The 25,428-nt window shown below is 54.6% G+C and overlaps 10 protein-coding genes across 10 annotated transcripts; 6 read left to right on the top strand and 4 right to left on the bottom strand.

The window, feature by feature from the left end:
- Positions 1 to 467: 467 nt before the first annotated feature.
- On the top strand, positions 468 to 2,195 carry CkaCkLH20_00073 (CFEM domain-containing protein; the record flags this gene model as incomplete). Its single annotated transcript, XM_038882793.1, has 8 exons — positions 468 to 560; positions 667 to 802; positions 863 to 1,044; positions 1,098 to 1,134; positions 1,191 to 1,258; positions 1,313 to 1,698; positions 1,750 to 1,817; positions 1,873 to 2,195. 8 exons carry the CDS (start codon positions 468 to 470, stop codon positions 2,193 to 2,195), a joined length of 1,293 nt encoding a protein of 430 aa, XP_038751498.1.
- Positions 2,196 to 2,566: 371 nt separating this feature from the next.
- Positions 2,567 to 3,774, bottom strand: CkaCkLH20_00072 (dienelactone hydrolase; the record flags this gene model as incomplete). The annotated part of the gene is made up of 4 exons (XM_038882792.1): positions 2,567 to 2,661; positions 2,718 to 3,411; positions 3,486 to 3,535; positions 3,588 to 3,774. The coding sequence occupies 4 exons, from the start codon at positions 3,772 to 3,774 to the stop codon at positions 2,567 to 2,569; spliced, it is 1,026 nt and encodes a 341-aa protein (XP_038751497.1).
- A 723-nt stretch (positions 3,775 to 4,497) lies between these two features.
- Positions 4,498 to 6,497, top strand: CkaCkLH20_00071 (replication factor-a protein 1; the record flags this gene model as incomplete). Its single annotated transcript, XM_038882791.1, has 4 exons — positions 4,498 to 4,535; positions 4,597 to 4,851; positions 4,911 to 6,344; positions 6,401 to 6,497. 4 exons carry the CDS (start codon positions 4,498 to 4,500, stop codon positions 6,495 to 6,497), a joined length of 1,824 nt encoding a protein of 607 aa, XP_038751496.1.
- A 506-nt stretch (positions 6,498 to 7,003) lies between these two features.
- Positions 7,004 to 8,577, bottom strand: CkaCkLH20_00070 (putative COP9 signalosome complex subunit 3; the record flags this gene model as incomplete). The annotated part of the gene is made up of 3 exons (XM_038882790.1): positions 7,004 to 8,098; positions 8,157 to 8,366; positions 8,425 to 8,577. The coding sequence occupies 3 exons, from the start codon at positions 8,575 to 8,577 to the stop codon at positions 7,004 to 7,006; spliced, it is 1,458 nt and encodes a 485-aa protein (XP_038751495.1).
- Positions 8,578 to 9,081: 504 nt separating this feature from the next.
- On the top strand, positions 9,082 to 9,935 carry CkaCkLH20_00069 (uncharacterized protein; the record flags this gene model as incomplete). Its single annotated transcript, XM_038882789.1, has 2 exons — positions 9,082 to 9,319; positions 9,391 to 9,935. 2 exons carry the CDS (start codon positions 9,082 to 9,084, stop codon positions 9,933 to 9,935), a joined length of 783 nt encoding a protein of 260 aa, XP_038751494.1.
- Positions 9,936 to 10,781: 846 nt separating this feature from the next.
- Positions 10,782 to 12,322, top strand: CkaCkLH20_00068 (dihydroorotase; the record flags this gene model as incomplete). The annotated part of the gene is made up of 9 exons (XM_038882788.1): positions 10,782 to 10,859; positions 10,927 to 10,964; positions 11,028 to 11,219; positions 11,279 to 11,444; positions 11,504 to 11,555; positions 11,603 to 11,651; positions 11,706 to 11,735; positions 11,787 to 11,829; positions 11,891 to 12,322. 9 exons carry the CDS (start codon positions 10,782 to 10,784, stop codon positions 12,320 to 12,322), a joined length of 1,080 nt encoding a protein of 359 aa, XP_038751493.1.
- Positions 12,323 to 12,551: 229 nt separating this feature from the next.
- On the bottom strand, positions 12,552 to 14,106 carry CkaCkLH20_00067 (c-x8-c-x5-c-x3-h type zinc finger protein; the record flags this gene model as incomplete). Its single annotated transcript, XM_038882787.1, has 4 exons — positions 12,552 to 12,751; positions 12,805 to 13,252; positions 13,319 to 13,360; positions 13,423 to 14,106. 4 exons carry the CDS (start codon positions 14,104 to 14,106, stop codon positions 12,552 to 12,554), a joined length of 1,374 nt encoding a protein of 457 aa, XP_038751492.1.
- Positions 14,107 to 15,163: 1,057 nt separating this feature from the next.
- CkaCkLH20_00066 (uncharacterized protein) lies at positions 15,164 to 20,495 on the bottom strand (the record flags this gene model as incomplete). Its single annotated transcript, XM_038882786.1, has 4 exons — positions 15,164 to 15,727; positions 15,778 to 17,394; positions 17,447 to 19,570; positions 19,965 to 20,495. The coding sequence occupies 4 exons, from the start codon at positions 20,493 to 20,495 to the stop codon at positions 15,164 to 15,166; spliced, it is 4,836 nt and encodes a 1,611-aa protein (XP_038751491.1).
- A 552-nt stretch (positions 20,496 to 21,047) lies between these two features.
- CkaCkLH20_00065 (RNA family) lies at positions 21,048 to 22,853 on the top strand (the record flags this gene model as incomplete). The annotated part of the gene is made up of 2 exons (XM_038882785.1): positions 21,048 to 21,581; positions 21,825 to 22,853. The coding sequence occupies 2 exons, from the start codon at positions 21,048 to 21,050 to the stop codon at positions 22,851 to 22,853; spliced, it is 1,563 nt and encodes a 520-aa protein (XP_038751490.1).
- Positions 22,854 to 23,886: 1,033 nt separating this feature from the next.
- On the top strand, positions 23,887 to 25,276 carry CkaCkLH20_00064 (GPI anchored protein; the record flags this gene model as incomplete). Its single annotated transcript, XM_038882784.1, has 2 exons — positions 23,887 to 24,460; positions 24,510 to 25,276. The coding sequence occupies 2 exons, from the start codon at positions 23,887 to 23,889 to the stop codon at positions 25,274 to 25,276; spliced, it is 1,341 nt and encodes a 446-aa protein (XP_038751489.1).
- Positions 25,277 to 25,428: the final 152 nt, after the last annotated feature.

Genomic DNA, 25,428 nt, shown 5'->3' with positions numbered 1-25,428 from the left:
GTCCACACGAATCGACAGCTGTTGAATTTGCTCATCAGCATACCTAAGCTTGAGTGCCCCCCAAATCCTCTAATCGAACCCTGCTAAATCGCAGAATTCCCGCTCTAGACCCCCGGACTGGCGAAGCGGAAAGGCACGGTCGACGCCGCTAGCGACTCATCGAGCCTTAGGCCCTGGCACTATGGGAATCCAGCGTGCCTAAATCTTTGTGTTGTCGCAGTCGTCCCGCCGTCGTCATTCGCAGATCGAAACACACGACGGGAGGTAAGGGGGGAGGGAGAAAATAGTGTAGTGTCTGGGAGGCGATTTGTTGTTTTCCGGGGAAGTTCGATCCGTCCGTCATATGCGGGAAGACACACACACTAATATGACGAGGGGAAAAACAAAACCTGAACCTGGCCCGTCCTCCCACCGGCAGGGTATCCTGACTTCTCGTTGTGTGTGTTCGCTGTCAGAAGGGACTCAAAATGTTGACTCTTCGACTGTGTATCCTCGTCGGCCTGCTGAGCCTGTTGAGCCTCACAGCGGCCCAGTCCCTTGCAGATGCCCCGCCATGCGCCGTTAGTATTCCCAAAGCTGCTTGTTCACTTTCCGGTCAAGGATTAAGCTCTGTTCTTTTTTGCGATTGCGAATCTCGATTCCCCGATGATGCTAACGATTTGATAGATCAAGTGCTTTGGCCAGGCGCTGGCCCAGCCTGACTATGCCAGCAAGACGCAGGCGCAGCTGTGTGTTGATCAAGGGTTCAACAATGTGGTTGGCGCTTGCGTGCAGCAGGCATGTACTGTCGTTGAGTCGCTGTGTGAGTTTCAGAGTGAACCTGCGAATGTCGTGAGGGTTGATTGCTGACGAGGTTACGCAGCTTTCCTCAACATCACGAGGACGTCGTGCGGGCTTCCCGAGGCGGACTATCGTAATGAAGCCCGGGCGACCAGTCTCGGCATGTTCACGGTCGCGACTTTCTTCTTCGCGTGTCGACTCGCGGTGAAAGTTCTTAGGTTCTCTCCGTGGAGGATTGACGACACTTTGATGACTGTCGCTTATGTAGGTTCTTGTCGACTCTTTCTGGACTGGGTGTGTCGCTGACTTGGCGCCAGGCCTTTCTGATTCCGTTTATCGTCATGATTCAATACAGTGAGTACATTCTTGATGTTGCTTTCATCGTAATAGTAACTGACAAATACTTTCAGTGATTCCTCAAGGATTAGGTCTAGATATCTGGGTTCTCAACGAGAACCAGATCACTTCCTTTCTCAGAGTCAGCAACCACGGCCTCCCCTATTCCATAAACACGTGAACTCACATCAAATAGCTCTTGCTGGCCGTCCAAACGCACTACATCTTCATTCTGGCCGTTATAAAAGCCTCCATCCTCTACTTCTTCCTCAGGATCTTCCCCGACACGAAGTTCAGGATCGCGGTCTGGGTCACGCTCGCGTACGACCTCTTCGTGGGCTTCATCTTCATCGTCCTCAGCTTCGTCCAGAGGCAGCCGACCTGGCTTATCTGGGAGGGTTGGCGCGACAAGGACCCCCGCGGCGTCGTGCTCGACCTGAACAAGCTGGGTCTGGCTCATGGGGGAATGAACATCGCCCTCGACGTATGGATGCTTGTTCTGCCGCTTACGCAGCTGTACAAGCTCAACCTCAAGCTGCGGAAGAAGCTTGGAATTATGGCCATGTTCTGCGTCGGTATCTTGTGAGTCGATCTCTTTGCTTTGCTCACTGAATAAAGCTGACTCGGAAACAGCCTCACTGTTGTGAGCATCATCCGCGTCCATAGCCTAGTGTACTTTGCAACTTCGTCGAATGCTACTGGTGAGTCAAAGACAACAAATGCTTGGAACACCATTGTTTGCTGACTGCCCATTAGCTGACGCGCGCGGTACCATCATATGGTCCTGTATTGAGCTCTGCACTGGCGTGGTGGTGTCGTGCATGCCCAACGCTCGACAACTTCTGCGAGAGGGCACTCGCCAGTTCAGAGATATCACCACAAACTTGACGCAAGGAACTGGCGCCAGCAACCCAGCGTCGCAGCGCGCACTCCACGAACGCTCACTCGAGTTGAGGGTCGCCGTCAACTCGCCCAACGCCACTACGGCACCTGGAAAGGGCGAGTCCAGCAGCCTTACGACGCCTACCACGAGCCACGGTCACTCGAGCTTTGCGAGTGACGCGGACTTGAAAGTATAGTAAGGATTCTCAAGCAACAAGTCTATGGCGGCGAGTGCACCCCGGCCTAGCCCCGCGTCCGTCGGTCGGCTTCTCGCCCGTCTGACTACACTTGACTGTGTCTGATGGTTTTATCAGTTCGCAAGACGAACACGCCCGAGAGGGTGGCTTAGAGCGACGGCGACGAGGATGGCGAGGAGAGCACCTGTGACATTCGGCGTTCAGGGTTTCTAGCGTGTAATATGGGAACTGGAAGTTATGTTATATTGGATACCCCCTGAGCTGGTAGAGTGGTTCACCCGAAGAACCTTGTACATCATAGGTCATGAAATTGACCATCGTAAGAGAAGCATGGGCTAAAACAATCGAAGCATTCGTTCCGTATTGACTCCTTAGTGCTCCTTGAGCCACTTCAGCATTTGCTCGTATGCAGTGATCTGGGCCTCCTTGATCGATGCATCCTGATAGTCGCCAACAACAGCGAAACCTATGCTACTATCAGCTCTGAAAAGACACCACCATTAAGTGGGAGCGGAGACTTACCGTGAGGCACGCCGGGATAGACTTGGACTTCGTGCTCCAAGTTTGCCTTCGACATGACATCCTCGCCATGCGTACGAACCTCCTCCGGGAAGAGGGGGTCGTTCTCGACACAAACAAGGGAGATAGGTACTTTGATACCGTTGAAGTCATCGGGAACAACAGATGCGCCGTGAGCAATCGCGCCGACCTTGATGAAAGGACCCTTCTTGACTTCACCGGCTTCGGCATCAGCCGCCTGTCCTTGACTGCCCGTCGGCACACTCCTGTCAGATCCAAGGTGCAAGATGTATCGTCCACCAATGCAGTAGCCAACAGCGTAGATGCCGTCGCCGGCTTTGATCGCATCGCTGAACTTCTCCTTGCAGCCGTCGACGACCTTGTAGAGGATGGGCAGGACCTTCTCCTCCGTTTGGCGCGCCAGCCACATGTCAATCTGGAAACTCTTGGCCGTCTCGACGATCTTGAGCTTGAAGGTGTCCAGGAACGAGCCAGTGTCTTCGGTGTCGTCGATCGTCGACGAGTTGGGCGCGGCGTCGCCGTTGAACAGGTCGGGCATGACCACCACGAAGCCCTCGCTGGCGAACTTGTCGGCCTGGATCTGGTTGTTCGTCGACTTGAGACCCGTGCCGCCGGTCAACATGAGGAGGAGTCGGGAGGGCGCATGGGGGTAGTCGGCGGGCTTTGATACGTAGACCTGCGCGGGGTTGTTCAGCCTGTGGTCTATGGCGCAGCGCGCGCGAAAGCTCGCGACGTTGGGGAATAACTCACATCGACATCGTTGATCTTGATGATCTCGCCGCTCGCAGACTGGCCAGCGGCTGCTTTGAATCAGTATTGCGCATCGAAGTCAGGCGCGCGGGGCGCACTTACGGGTCGGTCGATCCGTCACGCAGTGCTCGCTGTGCTCTCCAGCCCCTCCCGTCGTAGTCGTTGGGCTGGTAGACTGTGCCGGAGTGTCGGCGGCAGAGGTTGATTGCGTCACGGGCTCAGGGACGGTCTCGACAGTCTCGGCCGCATCGCTCTCGGGAGCTTTCGTTGCGACGTCGATTTGGGTCATCTTGTAGGCGGGGATTCGGGGTAACTGTGCTTCGCACGGTAAAAGGTGGGGGGATCTGTGGGAGAGAGAATGGAAGTCGAGAGGTTTGAGGAAACGGTGGTCGAGGTGAAAAGGTAGAGCTAGCTGAACGATGCGATAATAAACATGGACTACTTGAGTACCATGCAAATCGTCTCCCTTGGAGCGGTCAGTAGGTACTGGCGTACGTGTATTCGTACATGCACAAGCTCGTAACACCACCAGGGATGACGTCTCAGCTTGATGCTGGTGCACTGAGCTGCCCCGCGAAATAAGGTACCCAACGAAGCTGCCTGCCGCGATACGTACACTCCTCCACGGCTATCTTTTGCTTGTAACAGCTCATTACGAGCAACTTCTTCTTTGTGATTGCGAACACCGCTCTGTCTCCTGCTACCACTATTATTGCTCTTGTTGGTCACTATTCAGGCAAGTATTCATCCAGGAGTAAGGTACCTTACTGACCATCTCCACAGCGGCATGTGAGCGGGACTGATCGCTGAAAGGCAGCAGCGCAGGGACCAGCTTACCTAATAGAAGAACCCCGCCATCGACCCAGGACGTGTAGTCATTAAACAGGACGCGTCGAAAACGCGTACTTTGCCTCCCGCATCTCGCGAAGAACTTGCTGCACATCCCTCACAACTCAACCCAATTTCAGCCTACTGACTTGCAAAAAACGACCTGACTGCGATTGAGATCAAAATGAGTGCTGAATCCAAGATCACGAAAGGCGCCTTAGAGTAAGCAATCTTCTTTTTCTCTTTCCTACCGTTTCCCCTGTACTGATATAGCTTTTTACAGAGCCATCTTCAACGACCCCGACAACGCCAACACGAGATACCCCGTTCCTGTTCTCCAATGCCTTCAGATCAAGCCTTTGGCTGCCCAAGCAGGGGGTGGTGCTGAGAGATACCGTATTGTCTTGAGCGATGTCAACAACTATGTCCAGTGCATGCTGGCCACACAAGTGAACCATGTCGTTCATGACAACAAGCTGGTCAGAAACTGCATTGTGCGCATCACGCAATACCAGGCGAACTCTGTAAAGGGAAAGAAGTATGTATTGCTGCGTCTCGCTTAACCTTGTAGAGATGCAAAAGCTGACTTTTCCGTAGCATCCTGATCATCTTGGGCCTCGAGGTCGTCGACAGCCTCGGCACACCGGACAAGATTGGCGAGCCCCAGGCCTTCGAGGCCAAGGCACCGCCAGCTGCCAACACTACTATCGGTGGTCAGAACTTCTACGGCGTCAAGCAGGAAGAGGCCAAGCCCAAGCCTCAACAGTCGATACCTACACGATCCGCCGGAGGAGCTTCTGGCTCACACGGAAGCAACAACATCTACCCCATCGAGTCTCTCTCGCCTTACGCCCACAAGTGGACCATCAAGGCCCGCGTTTCCCAGAAGTCTGACATTCGGACATGGCATAAGCCTAGTGGCGAGGGAAAGCTGTTCAGCGTGAACCTCCTCGACGAAAGTGGCGAGATCAAGGCGACTGGCTTCAACGAGCAGTGCGACCAATACTACGACCTACTCCAGGAGGGCAGCGTTTACTACATCTCAAACCCTTGCAAGGTTCAGCTTGCCAAGAAGCAGTTCACCAACTTGCCGAACGATTACGAGCTCACGTTTGAGCGTGATACCGTCATCGAGAAGGCCGAGGACCAGAGCAGCGTGCCCCAGGTGCGCTTCAACTTCTGCAATATCCAAGATCTGCAGGAAGTTGAGAAGGACGCCACCGTCGACGTTATTGGTATTCTCAAAGAAGTTGCTGAGGTGTCGCAAATTGTTTCCAAGTCAACTGGCAAGCCGTACGAGAAGCGAGAGCTCACTCTCGTGGATGACACCAACTACTCAGTCCGCGTCACTATCTGGGGCAAGAGTGCTACGAACTTCGATGCCAAGCCAGAATCCGTCGTGGCCTTCAAGGGCGTCAAGGTCTCCGACTTCGGTGGCCGCAGCTTGAGCTTGCTGTCTTCCGGCACCATGTCCATCGACCCTGATGTCACAGACGCACACCGCCTGAAGGGCTGGTACGACTCTTCTGGCCGCAACGACGCCTTCAACACCCACAACAACATGGCCAGCATGGGCAGCGCCACTGGCCGCAAGGACCAGGACAAGTCTATCGTGCAGGTGAAGGAGGAGAACCTGGGCATGGAACAGCAGGACTACTTCAACCTGAAGGCCACCATTGTCTACATCAAGCAGGACAACTTCGCCTACCCCGCCTGCTTGTCCGAGGGCTGCAACAAGAAGGTAACTGACATGGGAGACGGCACATGGCGCTGCGAGAAGTGCGATGTCTCACACCCGAAACCCGAGTACCGCTACATCATGTCCGTCAATGTCTGCGACCACACCAACCAACTGTGGCTCAGCTGCTTCGACGATGTTGGCCGGATTGTCATGGGCATGAGCGCTGATGACCTGATGGCTCTGCGTGAAGAGGACGACACAAAACTGGCTCAGGCTTTCGAGGAGGCCAACTGCCGCAAGCTCAACTTCCGTTGCCGTGCGAAAATGGACACCTTCGGCGAGTCTCAGAGGTATGTGACTGGATTAAGACGTCACCTTTTACGATAGTGTACTAACTTTCTTTCAGGGTACGCTACCAGGTCATGAGTGCCTCGCCCATCGATTTCAAGGCGGAAGGCGCAAAGCTTGCCGACCTCATCAAGCAGTTCGGAATCAGCTCTTGAGATCGAGTTGTGTATTGTACGTTATGTGGGGAGTTACTGCGCACCTTCCTTAGCCTGCTTAACCTGCAAAAGGAGTCGGAAGTGGGTGATAGAATTTGATGAGCTACGAGGCAAGGACCGGTGATCATGCAATTATCAACGCAATGTTCGGTTCGACCAAAAAAAGAATAATGGCAGACAGAGAGAATACCATTTTTTTTGCTACGACTTGTCTACTTTCCCAAGTCCCCCAAGGTGATGCGAGTGGTGAAGCAAACGCCTCTTATCGGCAGTGATGTCGTTCCCTTAATGAACCTATTCTCGTAACGCCGTCCTGATGCCCACCATCAGGAATGGTAGCTGCTTAAACATGATCACATCTCTACTCCTCTGTGAGATTCTCCACGCGCAAAATAATCCCGTCTCATGCCTTCATGACTTCGTAAGGCTTGCGTGCGTGACGCCACATGATCTCAGCTTCACTCCTCCGAAGCTTTTCTTTTCTGAGGGGGCAGTCCTTTGCCAATCTAAGGGTGCTGAATGCCGGTCATCAGATCCTCGTCCTCAATGGACGCGTCGAATCCAAAGTCGCCGCCGCCGGCTGCGCCGTCCTTATCCTGGCGCTTCTGCTCGCGAATTACGTGCTTGGCGTAGTCCTTGGACGCGGCGAGGCGGGCGTCGCTTGCACGTGTCCATTCGTTGAGCTTCTTGATGCGCGCTTCGTCCTTGATCTTCCTTTGGAATTCCGTGTGCTCCATCTCCTGGTCCCGGGGCAGGAACGTGAGGCACTTCACGCCGTCGGGGCTGGTCTCCAGCACGCCCTGAAGCATTCCGCTGTTGATCATATCCTGGAGGAGCTCCTCGACCTGTTGATCTGTCTCCAAGTTGTTGGCTGTCTCGGCGCTGAGTGTGTTCTGGCGAATCTCCGAGACGCTGATCTTATGGTATACATCGGCGAGGCCGAGAATCTGCCACTTCTGGTACGCCTTCACGACCTCATTGAGAAGCGTCGTAGTCTGGTCGGTGTTCCACGTCTCGGTGCCCTTCTCGACCTCTGACTTAAAACGCTCCGCGTTGCTTGTGGAGAACAGGCTAGCAACGTCCGCGTAGGGCTTAGAAAGGGAGTTGTAGGCCTTTGTGGCAGCCGCGCTGGCATTGTTCGGAAGTGTAGGCGTCTGGCCAAGGCATAGGAGGCCCGTGAGGATCCACCGCTTGTGAGACTCAGTCATGATCTTGCTCGTGGCTCCTTCTCGTCCTGGCCAGGAGATGATTCTTTGATATGCCTGGTGTGCATCCGCCCATCTCCGCTTGCCCGTAAAAACCTGAGCCACCAGGTATTCGTGATGCATGACTTCCTCCCGGTTAAGCTTCAGGGTGAGCTGTGTCTTTGCGCTGATGTAGGCAGCAGGCGAGGCTGTTGTGTCGCAGAGATACTCCGGATGGCTTTGGTCCTTCATTCCAGGGAGGAAAATCCAAGGCTTCTCGATGATTGGAAGCACTTCATCTTCGTTGCCTGTCTCGCAGGCTAGCTTGACTGCGGCAACATGTAGGCTCGTGAGTATGGCGGAGTCGGGGTCAAGTCGTCTCAACACAACAGCGACGATATCGATGGCTTGACGAGCCTGCGGAGAAAAGAGTTAGTTCTCAGAAGAATCAATCATGGCAAGGTGTGTTGCATACCGGGAAGTATTTGCAGTCCAGAACATCCTTGACCAGGTCGTAGAAGACATCCCCCACGTAGCGTATTTGTCTCTGGTCGAACGAGAGCAGGAACTTGAGAATGTGTTCCCGGAGGACATCGGGAGAGAAGGGCAAGGCAGCTTCGTCACAGTGCTTGAGCGTGTTGAGGATTGCGAGGTGGGCGATCGAGTGGTCCGCAGGGTTGACAACCTGCCGTAACCAGCGGTTAGCAACACCAAACCAACAGCGGGGGCAAGCGCTAACGGACCTCGAGGAGCTGTGGCGCATTGGCCACGATAACTTGCGACTGTTCCTTCAAGAATAGTGTCGTGATGTTTTTGATGTAGCTCTTGATGGCCTTGTCGTAGGCCTCGTCTGTCGCGTACTGCTCATGCTCAAACGAGAGCAGAGTAACGTCCATCTTGTCGGGTGGGCGCTTTGCCGTTACTGAGATGTCGTGAGGGCGGCAAGCTCGTGCGGTGACGGATTTGAGAGCAGGAGTCAAAACGCCTGCTTTTGGTCGACGTGAGTTCTCTGGAGAGACGTAAGAAGTCTCCAGGAATGTCGCGTGGGTTGCAGAAGTTGGCTGTCAAGGAAATATTGTAGCTACGGAGGTAGCCAGAAGGTAGGCAGCCTCGTAAGGTAAAGGTGGGTACGGAAGCTTGATGGCACCCACAACAGCACTCATCGCAAAGCCGAGTGGGTCACTGGTGGTGGGGGATTTTATGGTCCGTGCCACAAATTCAATGACGCCGCGACCCCCCTGTCCAACACTAACATCAACTCTCCAAGTCCTTAAGACCCCGGCACCGCAGCTTTCCAAAATTCTTCAATCACGGATCCTACAATCCAAGACTGCTGCACTTTACCTGTCGAATATACGCCTGCTGGATACCAGGAAGAAAGGCAAAGAAACAATCACACAATGTCGCACTTGGCACGCACCATTCGTCCAGCGGCCCGCCGCCTCGCTGCCGGTCGCCCGGCTGTCGCGCCCGCGCCTCTCGTAATCCAGAGATGCTTCGCCGACAAGCCCCCCATCTACACCGAGAAGGCCGTCAACCACGAACTGGGTGTTGGTGAGCTCGAGGGTATCAAGTTTCGCGTTGAGCCATTGCGTCGTGTTGGCGAGGATGAGCGAACCATGCGTGCCCGTCTCCTCTGTGAGCCCCCCTTCTGTGTATTCTCTCTCCGTGAACGTTCCTTGTGTCTAATATAGAGACACGTACAACAGACCAATCCCGCAAGCGTGGCACCCTCGAATCAGATCTCCTTCTTTCGACCTTCGCCAACGAGAACCTCCCCACCATGACCAAGGCCCAGATGCAGCAGTACGACCTCTTCCTTGACGAAAACGACTGGGATATCTACTACTGGGCCACACAAGAAGAAGCTCCCTCCGCTTCTGCCCCGACCACCGGCGGTTCCGATATCCTCGCCTCGTCCACGACCAACGCTGCCGAGTCTTACCGCGGCGTCGGCGACGGCGCCAAGAAGACCATTGACTCGGGCGCCGGCGCCAGCACGGTCGAGGATGTGCAAGTCCAACCCCCGCGCGCAGGAGAGTGGTCCAACACGATCGGCACCTTTAAGGCTGCATACCGTCCTGTGCCGGTCCGGTGGAAGGGCAGCGAGATCCTCGAGATGATCCGCGCGCATGTAAGGAGTCGGAGGGCCGACGGAACCGTGGGCGTGCACCGGGATGTGCAGGAGAGAAAGGAGGGCGGCATGGGCTTCATGCCACCTCTTTTCGATGTTGACCAGGCCAGCAAGAAATAAGTCTGGTGGATGAGATCAGGACGAGACTAGGAGAGCTTGATGTACGACGTGTACCATATTCTTTCAGGAAAAGCATCACGGAGAGGACGGGCATGGCATTTTGGAGTAGCTTTTGTCGGCATTTTGGCTTAGAAGTGGTTGTTGAGCAGCCCGGCTTCATCCGGGACTACTATCACATCGCTCAGATAGACGATGACTGTACAACATAGAGACTGTAATATGACAGAAAGCTACCATTGTAGCATGCGCTACAGGCTCCCATCGCTTGTTTTGGAGATGATGTCGCCCAGCAGGCGAGTTGCTCTTTATGTCTTATCAACTTCAGAGTCTTGGACGGGTTGTAAGAAAACTCATCCTGCGTCTGAGCCTCGGTAAACGTGGTGAATAATCCAAGGCGATGATTTGCTTGCGGGTTAGAGTGGAGCAATACCCCTACACTAACCATCACATGTAAGAACACAATCATCTCCTCATTTCTGGCTGAACGGAATGGATTGATTAATCGGACTATAACATGAACACTTCTCTGGAGACGAAGACACTCAGATCAAGAGTTTTCAAATCGCAAAATGACTTTCGTCGCGGCTCATGAGATACCCTGATGCTTGAGTCAAATCTTGGGGAACCCGGCCCCTTACCCCGCCCCCACCATACTCCAACGAAAAACATTTCGAGATAGTGCACCCAGCACCTTATCCAAGTGAAACGACGCAGTGAAGATATTCTATGAACTCATCACAACTCCTTGAAGTAGCGAAATTGGTATGAAGCATCGGATCAATGTGCGCCTTTTCTGTGTCCAATCATTGACAAAACTCTCAGAATATACACCTGAACTACTCCACCATGCCTCTCCCCGACACCGTCGAGTTGCCCGCGGCTTTTGACGCCCATGTCCACCTGCGCGATGGCGACATGCTCAAGGTGCGGCATCAATTCTCTCAGCTATAATTTATCCGTGGGGTTGAAGCTGACGGGATGATTCTACCAGCTCATCGCACCAACTGTCCGATCCGGTGGTGCGTCAAGGTGCCGCTGAACAACCACACCATGAAGCAGCTCATGGATCGAAATCAACTAACTCGTCCCCAGCGCCCTGATCATGCCCAATCTCAGCCCGGAGCCCGTCACAAGCGTGAAGAAGGCCCTGGACTACTCCTCGCGTATCAAGGAGGCCCTCGGACCGGATGAGGTCAAGCTTTTGATGACGCTCTACCTCCACCCGGACGTCACCCCCGAAGTCATTAGAGAAGCGAAGAAGGCCGGAGTCGCCGCCGTAAAGAGGTGAGAAAATATCATCCCTGGTTTCATGAGACCATTGGACTCAATTTGAGATTGTTTAGCTACCCCGCCGGCGTCACGACGAACAGCTCTGCTGGCGTCGTCGACTACGAGGCTTTCCACGAGGTCTTCAAGACCATGGAGGAGGTCGACTTGATTCTGTGCCTCCACGGAGAGTGCCCGTCCCACGCCGGCAGCGACATCACCACCCTCAACGCCGAGTCCAAGGTAAGTGCCTCATGAAGTTCAACACCGAAGCCAAACGAGGCATACTGATTCTTGACCAGTTCTTGCCCACATTGAAGGTTCTCCACAACAAGTACCCGAAACTTAGAATCAGTGAGTCTTGATCGATTCCTAGTATTGAATGTGGGCTAATGTCGTAGTCCTCGAGCACTGCACGACGGCTGAAGCTGTCGAGGCTGTGAAGGCCTGGTGAGTTCGGAGTCACTGGGATTAAACTGCATTGCCAAGCTAACATCACACGAGCGGCCCCAACGTTGCTGGCACAATCACCTGGTAAGTTCTCGATCGCTGCTTGATAACACTGATACATGCTAATGAGACAAGCCACCACCTCTTCATTACCATCGATGATGTCGTCGGTGACGCGGTACACTTGCTCCGCACCCTTCCCAACTTTCACACAGTGAGTCGCTAACATCAGCACATAGATGAACTTCTGCAAGCCGGTCGCCAAACTCCCCCACGACCGCCGCGCCCTCCTCAACGCCGTTGTCAACAGCAACGGCAAGTTCTTCCTCGGCACCGACTCCGCCCCGCACCCCATCACCTCCAAGACGGGGCCCTCCAAGGCCGCCGCCGGCGTCTTCACCCAGCCCTACGCCGTGCAGTACCTTCTCACCGCCCTCGAGGAGGCCGTCGCCCGCGGCGAGATCAAGGACGGGGAGGTCACCCAGGAGGCCCTCGAGGGCTTCGTCGCCAACTACGGCCGCAAGTTCTACGGCGGCTTCGAGGACGAGAAGAAGGAGCGCATCCGCCTCACCCGCGGCGGTGCCACCGTCAACCAGGTCTTTGAGAGCGCGGGTATTCAGGTCGTTCCGTTCCGTGCCGGCAAGGAGACCTGGAGTCTTACGTGGCTGTAGAGGACGGAAAGGAGGACCGGTGGGAGGGGCTTAAAAGGAGTTCAACAGGAAGTGAGTGATGGGTGACTGCGAACTTCCATTGCTGGCGTATGTGTTCTATAATACATACAGTCTCTCAAACTGACAAAAGCAATTTTTCTTTGAAATATCCCCAATCTGTCATTATGCTTCATATCTCGTTCCCGGTTGATCCTCTTGTTCTGCTTTTTAGGTGTTCCTGGCGGGATCTTCAAAGGCCGTACCGTGATCCAGCACCTTGCTCGCCCATGTTGTCCAGCATCGCGAAGTGATTGGAACCGCCGAAGTGTCCCATGTTCTGGTGGTACATCTGGGTGTGGTCGGAGGTTTGTTTGGATGGAGGACCGATGGGACCCCAGACGCAAGGGGAGGTGGGAGAGTCCACGCGCTGCTGATAAGCGGTCCTCTGATCTGCTTCAAATGTCAGAAACAATCCTCATGAAGTTAATATCCGAAATACTTACCGACAGAAGTCTTGTACCCGCCTCCACCCTGCTTCACCGGCGACATCGAGTCCATACGCCCCTGCACCCTTACATCCTCGATTCGTCTCCATGACTGGGATGCTCCTGCCGGACTCGAAAGGTCCTTCTCGGACCTGATCGGCGACGGCAAGGTTTCCTGCTGCACTTGGCGGGTATCGTAGAACGCCTCGGGGCCACTGCCTTCTTGTTGTTCCTGCTGCTGCTGCTGCTGCCGTTGCAGCTCCGCCTGCTGCTTCTTCCACCACGTTGGAAGGCCATGAAACAGGCCCAGGGAGTGTTGTGTCGGCTTGTCAAGCGGCATCTCATGCTTGTACTTGCAGCCTTGCTGCGTGAAGGCGCAAACGCCCTCGTGAACCCACTTGTCGCAGTAGATCTTGGGTTTCTTGGGCGGGACGGGAGACGAGGCAATGATGTGATCGATTCTCTTCTGTAACACCAAACGTCAGCGTGACTCAGACTCGAAGATGGCGGGGCACAAAGCTGTGGGCATTACCTGAAGAGCATCAGAGACCGGTGCCGGCGACGGTGGAGGGGTCTGAGACGTTCAGCGCCAACGAACGGGTGCCTAGAAAGCGACGAAACGAAGGGGCATCATACCTTGAACGTGACGGGCTGGATGGTGCCACCTGACGGATTCTGGGCATCCTGACCCCGCGGCGCGGGCAGCACAAGCATGCCTTCAGCTCCGTGCTGGACTGCCGGGATGCCCACCAAGGGCGGGAGCATATCGGCCGGGATGAGCCTGGTGTAGTTACCGTTTCCACGGTCGAGGCAGTAAGCGAAGAATCCCGAAGTGTCGACGCCCACGTCCCGACCTTGGTCTGTGGCAGCCAGGCCCTCCGCCACGGGAGATTCCATGACCATGTATTCAGGACCGCTGGTCGAGCTCAGCGTGTGGTAGTGGCCGTGGCCCTGAGCCGGACCGCTTGCCAGACTCATGCCCATCCGCCAGTTCGGGGCATCGAGGCTGCGCGGCGCGGTGGAGTTGGCAGGAATCGGTCTCATGGGGGTCTGCTGTGGCTGGTAGTGGTGAGGGTGTTGGTGATACTGCTGCTGCTGGTTGTAACGGCGGAAGGCGGCGGGAGGCATCTCGCCGGAGTATCGGTGGTCCCTCGCCTGGAAAGAGTTGGAAGCTTCCATACCACAGATCCGCATACCACTGATTCCGTTCGTCGTGAAAAAGAACGGGCCGAAATCAGGCGTGGTATCGCGCGTGGAGGTTCTCGATACTGGAGGCGAGTAAGACTTGTCGGAAGAGGAGTTGTTGAAGCTCGAGTCCATACTGAGTGGGTGAGAAGGAAGAAAAATGAGAAGTTACGAAAAAAAATCAGAGAAAGAAGAAGGATCAGGGTAGGGTACGGAAGGAAGTCCAGAAACTGGTGAGTTGCAAACGGGGAGAAGCTAACACCTTACCTCATCTATACTGCCGTCGACCGTGATCAGCAACTCTGGAGTCGCCGAGTTGCAGGACCAAAGGCGACTTTGACTGCCTCTGCAGCGTGCAGAACGCAGGAGATTTCCAGACCAAGAAGCCAAAGACTCAGACATGGGAGTTTGATGTCTTGGACGCGAAATCCTTTTATCAAAACAGTCTCTGGCTCGGAAGGGAAGAAAGATTCGTTGCCATCGTCGTTTGCTCGCGAAATAAGGTCCGCTGCATTCATACGGTTACCTGCATTCTTGGTTTGTACCTCACCACGTGACAAACAGCTGTGCCTTCATGGTTGAACAAGTCCAACAGACCGTAATCTTCGAGCTAATCACTTTGTGTAAAGGATGTTTAGGGAGCTATATGATCTCTCTATTGGCCTATCTGCCTGCCTTCTTCTATGCAAATGTATCAGCGCTGACGATGCAAATAAGAATGTATGTGATCCTCTAGCAATACATTCTTTCCTGTAGCCATCTATTCCATGAGGCCTGTCTCTTCCATAAAGCAATTATCGTGGCCCCCCTCAGCGACCATTCCTCGTAGCTACAGCGCGTAGCTTCTCTCGCAATATCTGCTCTGCTGCAGGTGTCCGGGCGCCGGGCGGCCAATTCTTCAAGCTGTCAAGAGCAAGTCGTAGCTGAATCTCTGAAGTGAAGACCGGGCATTCATTTGAAAGATGTCGCAAGCCGCAGTTAGCACACGTGGCTGCATGAGGGTGCATCTGGGACAACCCAGTTGAAGGTCTACGAGCTCTGTCTGCTCCTGTAATGATGGTGGGTGTTGGTAGGCGCGGCCCAGATCCTGAAGCCGTTTGGTGCTGGTTATAGCCGTTGTGATTTCGGGTGTTCGTATTTGGCTGTGCCGCCAGATTCCTCCTCACATCGTCAAGCCAGGCCATATCGTACTTTACTGGGGTGCCGCCATTTTTAGGGGGCCGTCCCCTTCTTGCAGGTTTGGCCGGAGGCAAGATGTGTGCTCCGGGCTGTGGTGCATAGGGGTATGCTGAGGGCTGGGTAGAATATGCTGGACCGGCTTGTCCTCGGGTGTCGAAGTTGGGATTTGAGGCTGGGTGACTTCGTGATCCTTGGTTGATTTTCCAGGTTGGCTGGGTGCCTTGGCGGGCGAGGCTTTTGGAGTCTTTTTGGGCGTTTGTTTTCGTGGGGTTGACCCTTGACGAGTCTTGGAGGATGCCGCGGTGTCTTTCTTCGGTGTTTTGCGCGAGGGAGTCCGCTTCTGCAAAGTTTTCGGGTTAACTGGTTGTTTCTTGCTGCCAGGTGTCTTTTTAGGAGTCGAATAAGGAGAAGCAGTCTTTCTGGCTTTACCTTTGGAGCCATCCATCCTAGCACGGTCTTCTGGGTCAGTATCGGGTTCGTCGTCGTCACCAACGAAGTCCTCGTCGTTATCGGAACTACCGCTATGATCTACGAGAAGGTCAGTGGTGATAGCAGCGTTCGTCTTGTAGTTGATGGCCTGAAGTGAAGTTAGCACGCCGTAGCAACATGAAGATTGATCTAGATTACCTGACGGCGGCGACCACCGCGGCCCAGAACCTCCTTGTTCAACTCCGCGATACGCTTGGCTTCGGCTTCTCGTTCGGCAAGAATTTCTTCCCACACGTTCGGGTTCACAGTTGGCTCGCTCTCCTCAGCCAAGTTGTCCTCAAATCCGCCCTTGTCGTTGGCCCAAACTCGTGCAAATGAGAATGTGGATTCAGCAGACTCGTCTTGGCCAGTCTTGGTCTGTTCGATATGAGACCGGTCGAGAAGCTTGTCAACACTCGCGTCGTCGTAGCGAACAATGTCCTTCTCGCTTTGGTTATCGCTGAAGAGAGTAGAGGCTCCGAATTTGAGAATAGATTCCAGATCGTCTGGCTCTTCGGTATTGTCCATTGACTCGATCAAAACATGATCGAGCGCCATCTTCTTCCGACCGATCTGCATGATCTTTTCTTCCGCCGAGTTCTTCGTCATCAGCTGGAAACAGAGCACCTTGTTCTTTTGACCAATGCGATGAGCACGAGAGATAGCCTGAATGTCTTGGTGAGGGTTGAAGTCGGGATCCAGGATGATCACAGTATCAGCGGTGGCAAGATTGATGCCTACTCCTCCAGCTCTGGTCGACAGAAGGAAGGCGAAAACTTCAGAGTCGGGAGCATTGAATGCGTCGATATGCTTTTGCTTCTCGCGACTGTTGATGCTACCATCAAGACGTCTGTGCTGGAAGCCAAGGCCGTTCAAGAAGTCCTCGATGATGTCCAGTTGATTCAGGAATTGGCTGAAGATGAGAACGCGGTGACCACGCTCTTTGAGTTTGGGTAGCATGATATTAAGCAACATCAGCTTACCAGACGCAGAGACAAGGTTCTCCTGCAGCTTCGTCTGGTCCACGTTTCTCTCCTCAATGGCCTCGCTGTACATAAAAGGGTGACAGAGACACTTGCGCAGCTGCATCAGGATGTTGTTCAGGCTTCCGCGTTCCTTCTTGTTGATCTTGTCATCGGCAAAGATTGCCTTGATGAGGTCGGGACTCTTGGCGATAATCGATTTGCACAGCTTCTCCTGCAGAATCGACATAGAGACAGGCACGATGATCTGTGCCATGGGAGGCAAGAACTTCAGAACCTGGGCTTTGGTTCTTCGAAGGAAGTATTGCTTGATTCGACCGTGAAGCTCAGGGAGATTCTGGGCGTTCAGTTCCTGGTATTGTTCGTCCAGCCTCTCGGCGTTTTGCGTCGGGTCGATGAACTGCAATAAGTTGAAAAGCTCTCGCTTGTTGTTCTGTAGGGGTGTACCGGTGAGGAGAAGTCGAAATGGAAACCGCATCGCACGCAAGGCCAGATACAAAAGACTCTTGTCGTTTTTCAACCGCTGGCCTTCATCAACGACCAACCCAGCCCACTGAACTGAGCGGAAGAGATGCTTGGTACGTTCATCCTGGGCGGAATCGTAAGACATGACCACAACGTGCGCTTTGATGTCTGATGAGCCGTTCGGGAAAAGTTCGTATTTGTACGCCACTTCCTGAGGTTGCTTGCCGCCATGATAGGTAACAACCCGAAGATCGGGTGCCCATTGCTTGATCTCGCGACGCCAGTTGGGACAGGTAGCGTTGGGGACAACGACGAGAAATGGCCAGCACTACGCTAGTCAGCAAAACATCCTGTGGCAGATACTTCAGAGAACAACATACCTTTGGTTCACCGTGAGCCAGGGCGGAAATCAAACTGACCACCTGCACCGTCTTTCCAAGACCCATCTCATCTGCAAGAATGACGTTCTTGTCTTCATGGTAGTTGTACAACAGCCAGTTGACTCCTTCCAGTTGGTAGGCCATCAGATTGCCGCGGCGGATTCCTTTAGGCTGCTCTTCCAGGGCAGTGAACTTCTTCTCTTTCCATCGGTTGACGCGCTCCTTCATCTTGTTGTTTGAGACGACATCGAAGTATTTGCCTGCCAGGTATTCGTAGTAGGCAGCTTTGAAAGCGCTGTAGATCTCTCCGTCTTCTGGCTTTGGCGGTTTGTCCCAAACGGCCTCATCGTAGCCCAGACCTTGGAATTTGACGTAAATCTTATCAACGCTGCCAATCCGTTCCATCTCTTCTTGCAGCGTCCGAGCTCGTCCAGTCCCATTCTTGACCTTGGCAGCAAAAATGACGTCTGGAAGAAGATATTCCTCCGGGATTGCCTCAGATTTGGTCATCTTGAGACAAAGGTTCTGGCCCTCATCCTTCTTGGCAAAAGAAGTACGCATAGCTGGAGGTGCAACGTGGAAAACCCATGCTCCGGGCATCCAACTGCAGTGGAAGTATGAGCAGTCTTGCCACTTAACGAGGTATTCTTTCTCGTCCTCGTACAAGTCGGTGTAGGTCATTCCTTCGGTAAAAGACTTCTTGTCTGCAGGTCGCCACGCCACCAAGGTCTGCATCTTGTGGGATATAGTACCGCAGTCATGACATTTCCAGTCCACGGAGTACTCTGCGAGACGCTGTTCGCGTACCTCGGTAACGTCCGAATCCATCTGAGACGACGGCAGATGTTCATAGTGCCAGCTACGCTTGCAGCTGGTGCAGCGGAATAAGACATTGTCGGCGTTGTTGATGAGAGAGGAATCCACTGGCGCGATAGGGTCCTCGCCGCCGTTCTCCATACGCAACTTCTCTTCTTGCTTCGGGGTCCTCTTGGGAGAGAATGCGGCACAAGCGCGTCCGGACTTGCCGCACTTCTGACAGTTGTGATGCCTCGGGGCGCCCTTGTCCTTCTTGTTGTAGAAGCCAATGCAGAACTTGCATTGAAGGACGAAGTGATCAGCTCCGACCTTAGTGACCACATGGTCTCTTGCTGACCTGTACCCGATGCAGGTTTTGTGAAATGACATGGAGCAGCCTTGACAGCTGATGAGTGGACCTCTGTTAGCGGCAGGTCCAGTGTTGCAAGTGCTGCATATGTCGGAATGGAATGTCATGAAAGGCGAGTCGTGGGGCAACGGCTTGAAAACCTCTTTGACGTTCATGACTCTTGGTGCGCTCGCTGCTGCTGTATCTTCCACGTAGAAGGACTCTTCGTCCATCAGGGCTTCGTCAACCATGCTGGCCTTGTTCCTTGTCGATCTGCCGGACCGACGGCGATCCTCAAATTCTATCGAAGAGCCGCGAGACCTCGCCTCGGCCACGGGCTTGTTTTTGACTTTGAGTCGTTTGGACTTCTTCCGCCTGCCCTGAGAGGGCTTAGAGACGAGATCTGATGTGACCAGCATAAAGTCATCATCGTCACCATCTGATTGCTGCTGAGGCGGGTCTTGAGAGAGTTCGTCCAAGTCATCATCGCGACTAAGGCTAGCAGTCTTGAAAGCCATGCTCGTGAGCGTGAGCTGTTTCTGAGTGCGCTCCCTGAGCTGCCGACTGGCCTTCGGGGCGTCTCGCTTTGATGAACGAGGTTTCTGGTCATCCTCGTCATCAGAGACGTGCGAGACATGTGAATTTTGGCGCGTGCTCTGTCTGGTGACTGTGCGCTGGCGTCGTGAGCGGCGAGAAGAGACTTCGTCATCGTCAGAATCAATGGCCGTGATGTAGCGAGCGGGACGGTGACTGGAGCTTCGTTGACGCTTGGACTGGCGCGGGAGATCTTCTTCGTCAAGCTCCATTAGATCCTCCCCAAACTCGGCCTCGGAGTCTTCCAAGGTATCTGACCAAGAGCGCTTCTTTGCTCGTGGCTCCGCCATGCCGGTACTGCGGTTGTCGCGGTCGAAATCCACAGCTTGCATCTTTTGAAGGGCAACTTCACCTCCCTCGTAGGCAAGAACGTCTCCAAAGGGAATCTTTGGCGTGTTAGCTGGTATCCTGCAAAGGTGGGAGGTGGGGATGGGTATGTTGAGTCGAGTGTGACGCAGGGCAAAGTGATGCTGAGAAGAGAAGCCGCGTCCCAACGATGGCTTCTAAAACAAACACACAACAAGTAATTTTCGCACCTTCCTAGGATAGGCGGGAGTATACAAGAAGGGTTTGCAAGTATTGCGATTGTGAGAAGAGTGTGTTCGGGTGTGTGTGAGGTGAAGAGTGATGATGTGGAAGAGAGCAAACCTGTAACAAGACGAAGGGTGGTGATCCTTATATAGTCCAAGAGCGAAAACTCTAGAGGCAAGAGCAACATGATACAGAACAGGAAAGAAAGAGCTGTTGATGAATAGATTAGGAAAGAGCGACTGTACTCACGATATCCTGTCTCCCGTCTGTGAACTCGACATTGTACCACAGCTCGCCTTCAGGCCCGTCCACCTCTTCGAGAACTTCGTCCACAACATCGCTTCTAATCGTGACATATTTCTCTCTCTCTTCCGCCGGGAGAGGGTGCAGGACGATATCGAGCTTGATTGGGAGCAACCACCCTTGAGCGATGTATTCGGTCGGGTCGTGATCTTCAACCTCCTTCTCAAAGTCGATGGCCGCCGTTTCGAAGGGGGCAACTGAATCGGCTGGCACAAATGAATCGACATCTTCCATTTCGAATGAAGGGAAATTGTCGTCTGAGTCTTGTATTGTCGGGTCTTCTGGGATTTCTTCGTTCATCGCGATAGCGTCGCTCGGATCGGCCATCGTCTCGTCGGCATCTTCGCTCTGGGCCTCAAGATTCGGCGCATCGTCAATGGAAGGTTCGGACGAATCAAGGCCTATGAGCGCATCGCTTGGCGAGCCGATGAGCGACTGCACGAGGTGGTCGTCAGCACCATTGGGTAGTTCCTCCATGCTGGGAGTATTGGCGACAGCCGGGCATGGAGAGAGTTGAGGTGGGATGCGGCGCGTATCGATAATGCGCCCGGGCTTAAGGGAGCATTGAAAGGGGGCAAGAACAAAAATTAAAGAAGAGAAATTGGGTGGCTCATTTTCCGCAAGGAAAAAAAAACACAGGATCGCAGGTGCGAGCAAAGGAAGGAAGGTCGCCTCAAGGTTTGGATGTCTTCATGATTCGACGCGACGCTCGAAACCGCGTTGCCATTAAAGTTGAAGCGCCGTAGCGTGGTTAAAGGGAAGATACGTACCGCCGCCTTTGGTGGGGTCGCCGCGCCGATGCGAAGGTGTTGCTCCCCAGATTGATTGGCCCATTTCGCCCAATTACAGACTAAGGGTCCCTGTAGATTATTCTCACCGCCCGGCTCCCTGCTTGAGCATTGCGGCAGAAAAAAAGTTCCCTGGGGGGCAAATGCTGTTGATTCGGCGCCAATTCCGTCCAGGATTCTTCGCAATGTTGCGACACATCGACAACATCAACGTTTGGGCCCATCCCACATATGCCATGCAATGAGTCTCATTCTGAGATGGAGCGCCGCTCGACAACAAGCAACGACGTATAGAGCTTCCCAGCTCTGCGGACTCCAGGGACAAGTGCGCAATGCATCGCTTTCCGCCATCCACCGCGGCATTCGACGCTCTGACAGAACCGGCTCTCAGAGCGATCGCGGGAGGAGACCAGATGCCAAAAGCCGGGTGACAGACTCGCGCGGTCGAAGCCGAAACCAAGATGCCCCCGAAAAGTCAGATGCCTTCTCCGATCGATTCAAAGGCGCCATCGGCGGTCGCGAACATCACTTCAAGCCCAAGAAGGCGTTTCAGAAGATGCAAGAACGGGAAGAGGAGGGAGGGAGGAAGTCACGGAGCAAGCGTTTCAACAATCCTGAATACTCGTTCGGAAAGAAGAGTTTGGTATATCAACTCAACCGCGGCGAGTTGAAGGACAAAGTGTCTAAGCTTCTGGGGGAGGAAGGGAAAGGCAGTCAGGGCTCGTCGTCCCCACGACCCGGCTCGGCTTGGAGAGAAAACTTTGGCACTCACGCCGTAAGATCTTCAAGGGAAGGGGACAGGGATACGAGGACCAGAAGAGACAACTCATTTTCTCCACGCTCCGGCTCGGATTGGAGAGAAAACTCCAGTCGTTATACACCGAGATTTTCCAGGGAAGGTGACCGGGATACGACGAGGTTCAGAAGAGACGAGCCTCGGAATCCGATGAGGTCAATGAGAGACGGAGCTCGACGGGAGCTCGAAGACGACACACCCCAAAGACGATACTCGCGCCAGTCAGATGCCGATTCTTCCACGAACAGGGCGGCAGAATTCCCAGTAGCGGTTCAATACACGACTGCTGCATCCCAGTTTCTGTTCGGTCGATCTGTTGTGAAGGCGGCCCTGAAGAACTCAGGGCGCAAGCTGTACACTCTTTATATCTACCAGGGCAGCAACAAGAAAGAGACAAGGGACGACGAGTGGATTGTGACTATGGCGGCAAAGAAGAATGTCAAGATCAACCGCGTCTACGAAGCCGACCAGAGGCTGCTGGATAAGATGAGCAAGGGCCGGCCGCACAACGGCTTGGTCCTTGAGGCATCGCCTCTGCCCCAGCTGCCGCTTGTAAGCCTCGGAGGGTTTTCGAACGAGGTGGGTGGCTACACTGTCTCGGTTGCCCGTCAGTCCAAGGAGGACGTCGCAATCAACGGCACTGAAGGCTTCATCCCTTGGAAGGCGGGCGAACTTCGTCCGTTAGTGCTTCTCCTGAACGAGATCTTGGACCCGGGTAACCTTGGCGCTATTCTTCGAACGGCTCGCTTCCTCGGTGCATCGGCGGTCGCTATCACTGAGCGAACATCGTCCACAATCACGTCGACAGTTCTGAAGGCAGCGGCTGGAGCTGCCGAGGAACTCAAAATATTCACAGTCGAGGAGCCAGGGTCATTCCTGGACCTCTCTGAGAAGGCCGGGTGGACCTCGTTTGCTGCCGTTGCACCCTCGCCTGGATCACGCCAAAACCGCCAATGGACGCTGGATACGATCGAGGAATTCAAGCCTCTTCAGAATGACCCGTGCATCCTGGTGCTCGGTAACGAGGGCACTGGTCTTCCCGATTACCTCAGGAGAAAATCGACTCATGAAGTCACGATTCCGCGAACGGATTTCTCGTCGAGCTTGGTGGACAGTTTGAACGTGAGCGTCGCTGCCGGACTTCTCTGCAGCTCATTCTTCCGGGGTGCGAAGCCAAAGGATCCTCTGACCCTGACCGAGAGGTTGCAGATCGACGCACGCAAGGCGGATGGTGGAGAGGCTCTGTTCTGAGTCTGAAGTCTTGTAAAAAGACGGTTGTAATATGTACCATGTACAATTGTGTATAATGAACTGTAAAATCACATAGAAAGCGGGAACAATCTCAATAGGAAAGCAGTATTTTCTCTCCGCATATCCGAGTTCTCTCTCATGGAAATTGATATGCGTCTCGCTGTTAGCTGCACGGCACCGGCCGCTTGTTCCCACCTGCAACGATCTTCCACAACGGCTAGACCAGACTGTCGGGCGCCCGGGCGGTTCTGAAGCCTTCCCCCTGCAGAACTCACACGGGACCCCTGGCCGCGGGTTTCTCTCCCGCTGTCTCCGGTGAAGCTTGACGGCCGATTCTCGACCCGCCAGGGCCCTGAATGACGTATTTTAAGCACGCTGGAGCCAGCAATCAGGCCCAGCCCCCCGAAAAAAAGAGGCCTGGCAGGTACGTATCCCAGGCAAACCGCCCGTGAAGGTATCCGTTGGAGACGAAAAGAGAAGGGTAGGTAAGACAAGAATCGGTTTGAAAAACAGAACAAACAACAACAAACGCATTGTTTGAACCCGGATATCCACAATCTACGTGTCTCGCTGGAGACCACAGGTTATCTCGGGGTCAGGAACGACAACGCGGCGGTCAAGCGTGTTTGGAGCTTAAGCAAAGCTCCATTATCTTGCAGGTCCCAGTTGCCCAGTCGCCCAGCCACCGATTTCCCGCACCGACTTTGTCCCAAGACGCCCTCGAGGACGTCGACGCCGCTGCAATTTCCCGACAAAGACTTTACACTATTTTCGAAAATCCGAGCGACGGAGCTTTTGGTAGCAGCATCAGCAGCAGATCGTCGCTCGTGTGTCGACCATCTTCGCACTCGTCCGTAGTCCAACTGACAGGACGGCAAGCACGCACTCGAGACTTGGCACCCGGAGTCTGGGCCGGTCTGTCACTCACTCACCCACCTGCTCACTCACTCTCAAATCGAACACCACAAAATTCCTCGAAGACGACCACCAGCGATCAAGCCCGGACCGAGGCGTCGCCTGAATAGCCGTCACGATGCGTTCCCTCTCACTCCTAGGGCTGCCGTCCTCTCTTCTGCTCCTCATAGCAGCCCACGTCGGCGCCGAAAACCCCACGGCAATCCGCAAAATGCCACCCAACGCCGGCGAGAAGCTCCTCCCCGACGACCTGTCCTTCGCCGAAGACGTCTTCACCGCGCCCCTCACTCCCCGCGAACAACTCCTCGCCGCCCGCATGGCCGACGACCCTTTCCTCCACAACGCCTCGTATCCTTACCGCCCGCCGTTCATGCAGCACAGCTCCAAGGCCGGCCTGGGTAGCTGGGAGCACCTCCGCCGCGCCGTCGAGGTACTGCATATTCTCGAGAGCAGACAGGCTTGTCCCACGAGCACGAACAGTTGCGAGAACATTGGTTCGGCGAACAAGTGCTGTATGAGCAATGAAGTGTGCGTCAAGGTGGAGGACGAGTCGGTTGGAAACATCGCCTGCTGTCCCAAGGGTGCTTCTTGCAATGGTCCCGTTGGCACATGTCCTGTTGGCACGACGAGCTGTTCTACGAGCTTGGGCGGTGGATGCTGTATCCCGGGATACATCTGTCAGGGATCTGGCTGTGAGTTCATCTGATTTTTGAGGCATGGCATGAGCTAACTCCAACCAAGGTGTCCCCAGCCCTCCTCCCCAACCTTCGACAGTCACATCGACCAGGACGGCCACGAATGGTGGGGGCGGCGGCGGCGGCGGCGGCGGTGGTGGTGGAGGAGGAACAACTGGTGGTGGTGGTGGTAGTGCCACTACCCCCGGCCAAACCATTACATCTACAGTCACGTCAACAACGACACTCGCGGATGGTAGCACCACGACCGTAGTGATCATCGTCACCGTAACAGCAGGGCCCGGCACAGTCACAAGGACAAGTACCACAACCTCGACAGCAACACCCACCCTGGCCCCACCAACCACAACCACAGCGGGCTCGACCGGCGGAGCCGCCCCTCCCTTCCGGCCGACCTCCACCGCCTCCGGCGAGACCTACAGCGCACCTTTCTGCCCGACCGGCTTCTACGCCTGCCTGGCTCGCGCCGGCGGAGGGTGCTGCCAGACGGGACGGGACTGTGCTACTACCTCATGCCCGCCCACGCCCTCCACCACCATCATCACCAACGGGGTCACCGTCGTCGTCCCCGTCACCGACGTCCCGGAGGCCCAGGCCACGGAGACGTGCGCCGGCGGCTGGTTCCTCTGCGGAGACGAGGGGGGTCCCGTGCCCGGCTGCTGCCCGAGCGGATACTCGTGCGGCACCGCGAGCTGCTCTACCGTCTCGCCGTCGCAGACGGGGGAGATACAGAAACAGTTCCCCAACTCCGGGACGAGGCTTTCGGCGTCCTTCGCTTTTGTCGCCGGCTCACTTTTGTTCGCTATGATTTGAGGATTATGAAGAATGCATTGGGTGGCGTTCAGGGTCTGTTTTTTACGAAGGAAATGGAACGACATGAGACAGGATGGTTCTCAAGAACAGAACAGGATTTGCATGACGAAGCACTTGGCTTATTGTAAACGACTCGCATTGGTTGCCCAGAA

The sequence above is a fragment of the Colletotrichum karsti genome (genome assembly GCF_011947395.1).
Source record: "Colletotrichum karsti strain CkLH20 chromosome Unknown Scaffold1, whole genome shotgun sequence".
Classification (NCBI taxonomy): domain Eukaryota; kingdom Fungi; phylum Ascomycota; class Sordariomycetes; order Glomerellales; family Glomerellaceae; genus Colletotrichum; species Colletotrichum karsti.
The sequence above is the reverse complement of the archived record's forward strand: the minus strand, read 5'-3'. Positions and strand labels throughout refer to the sequence as shown.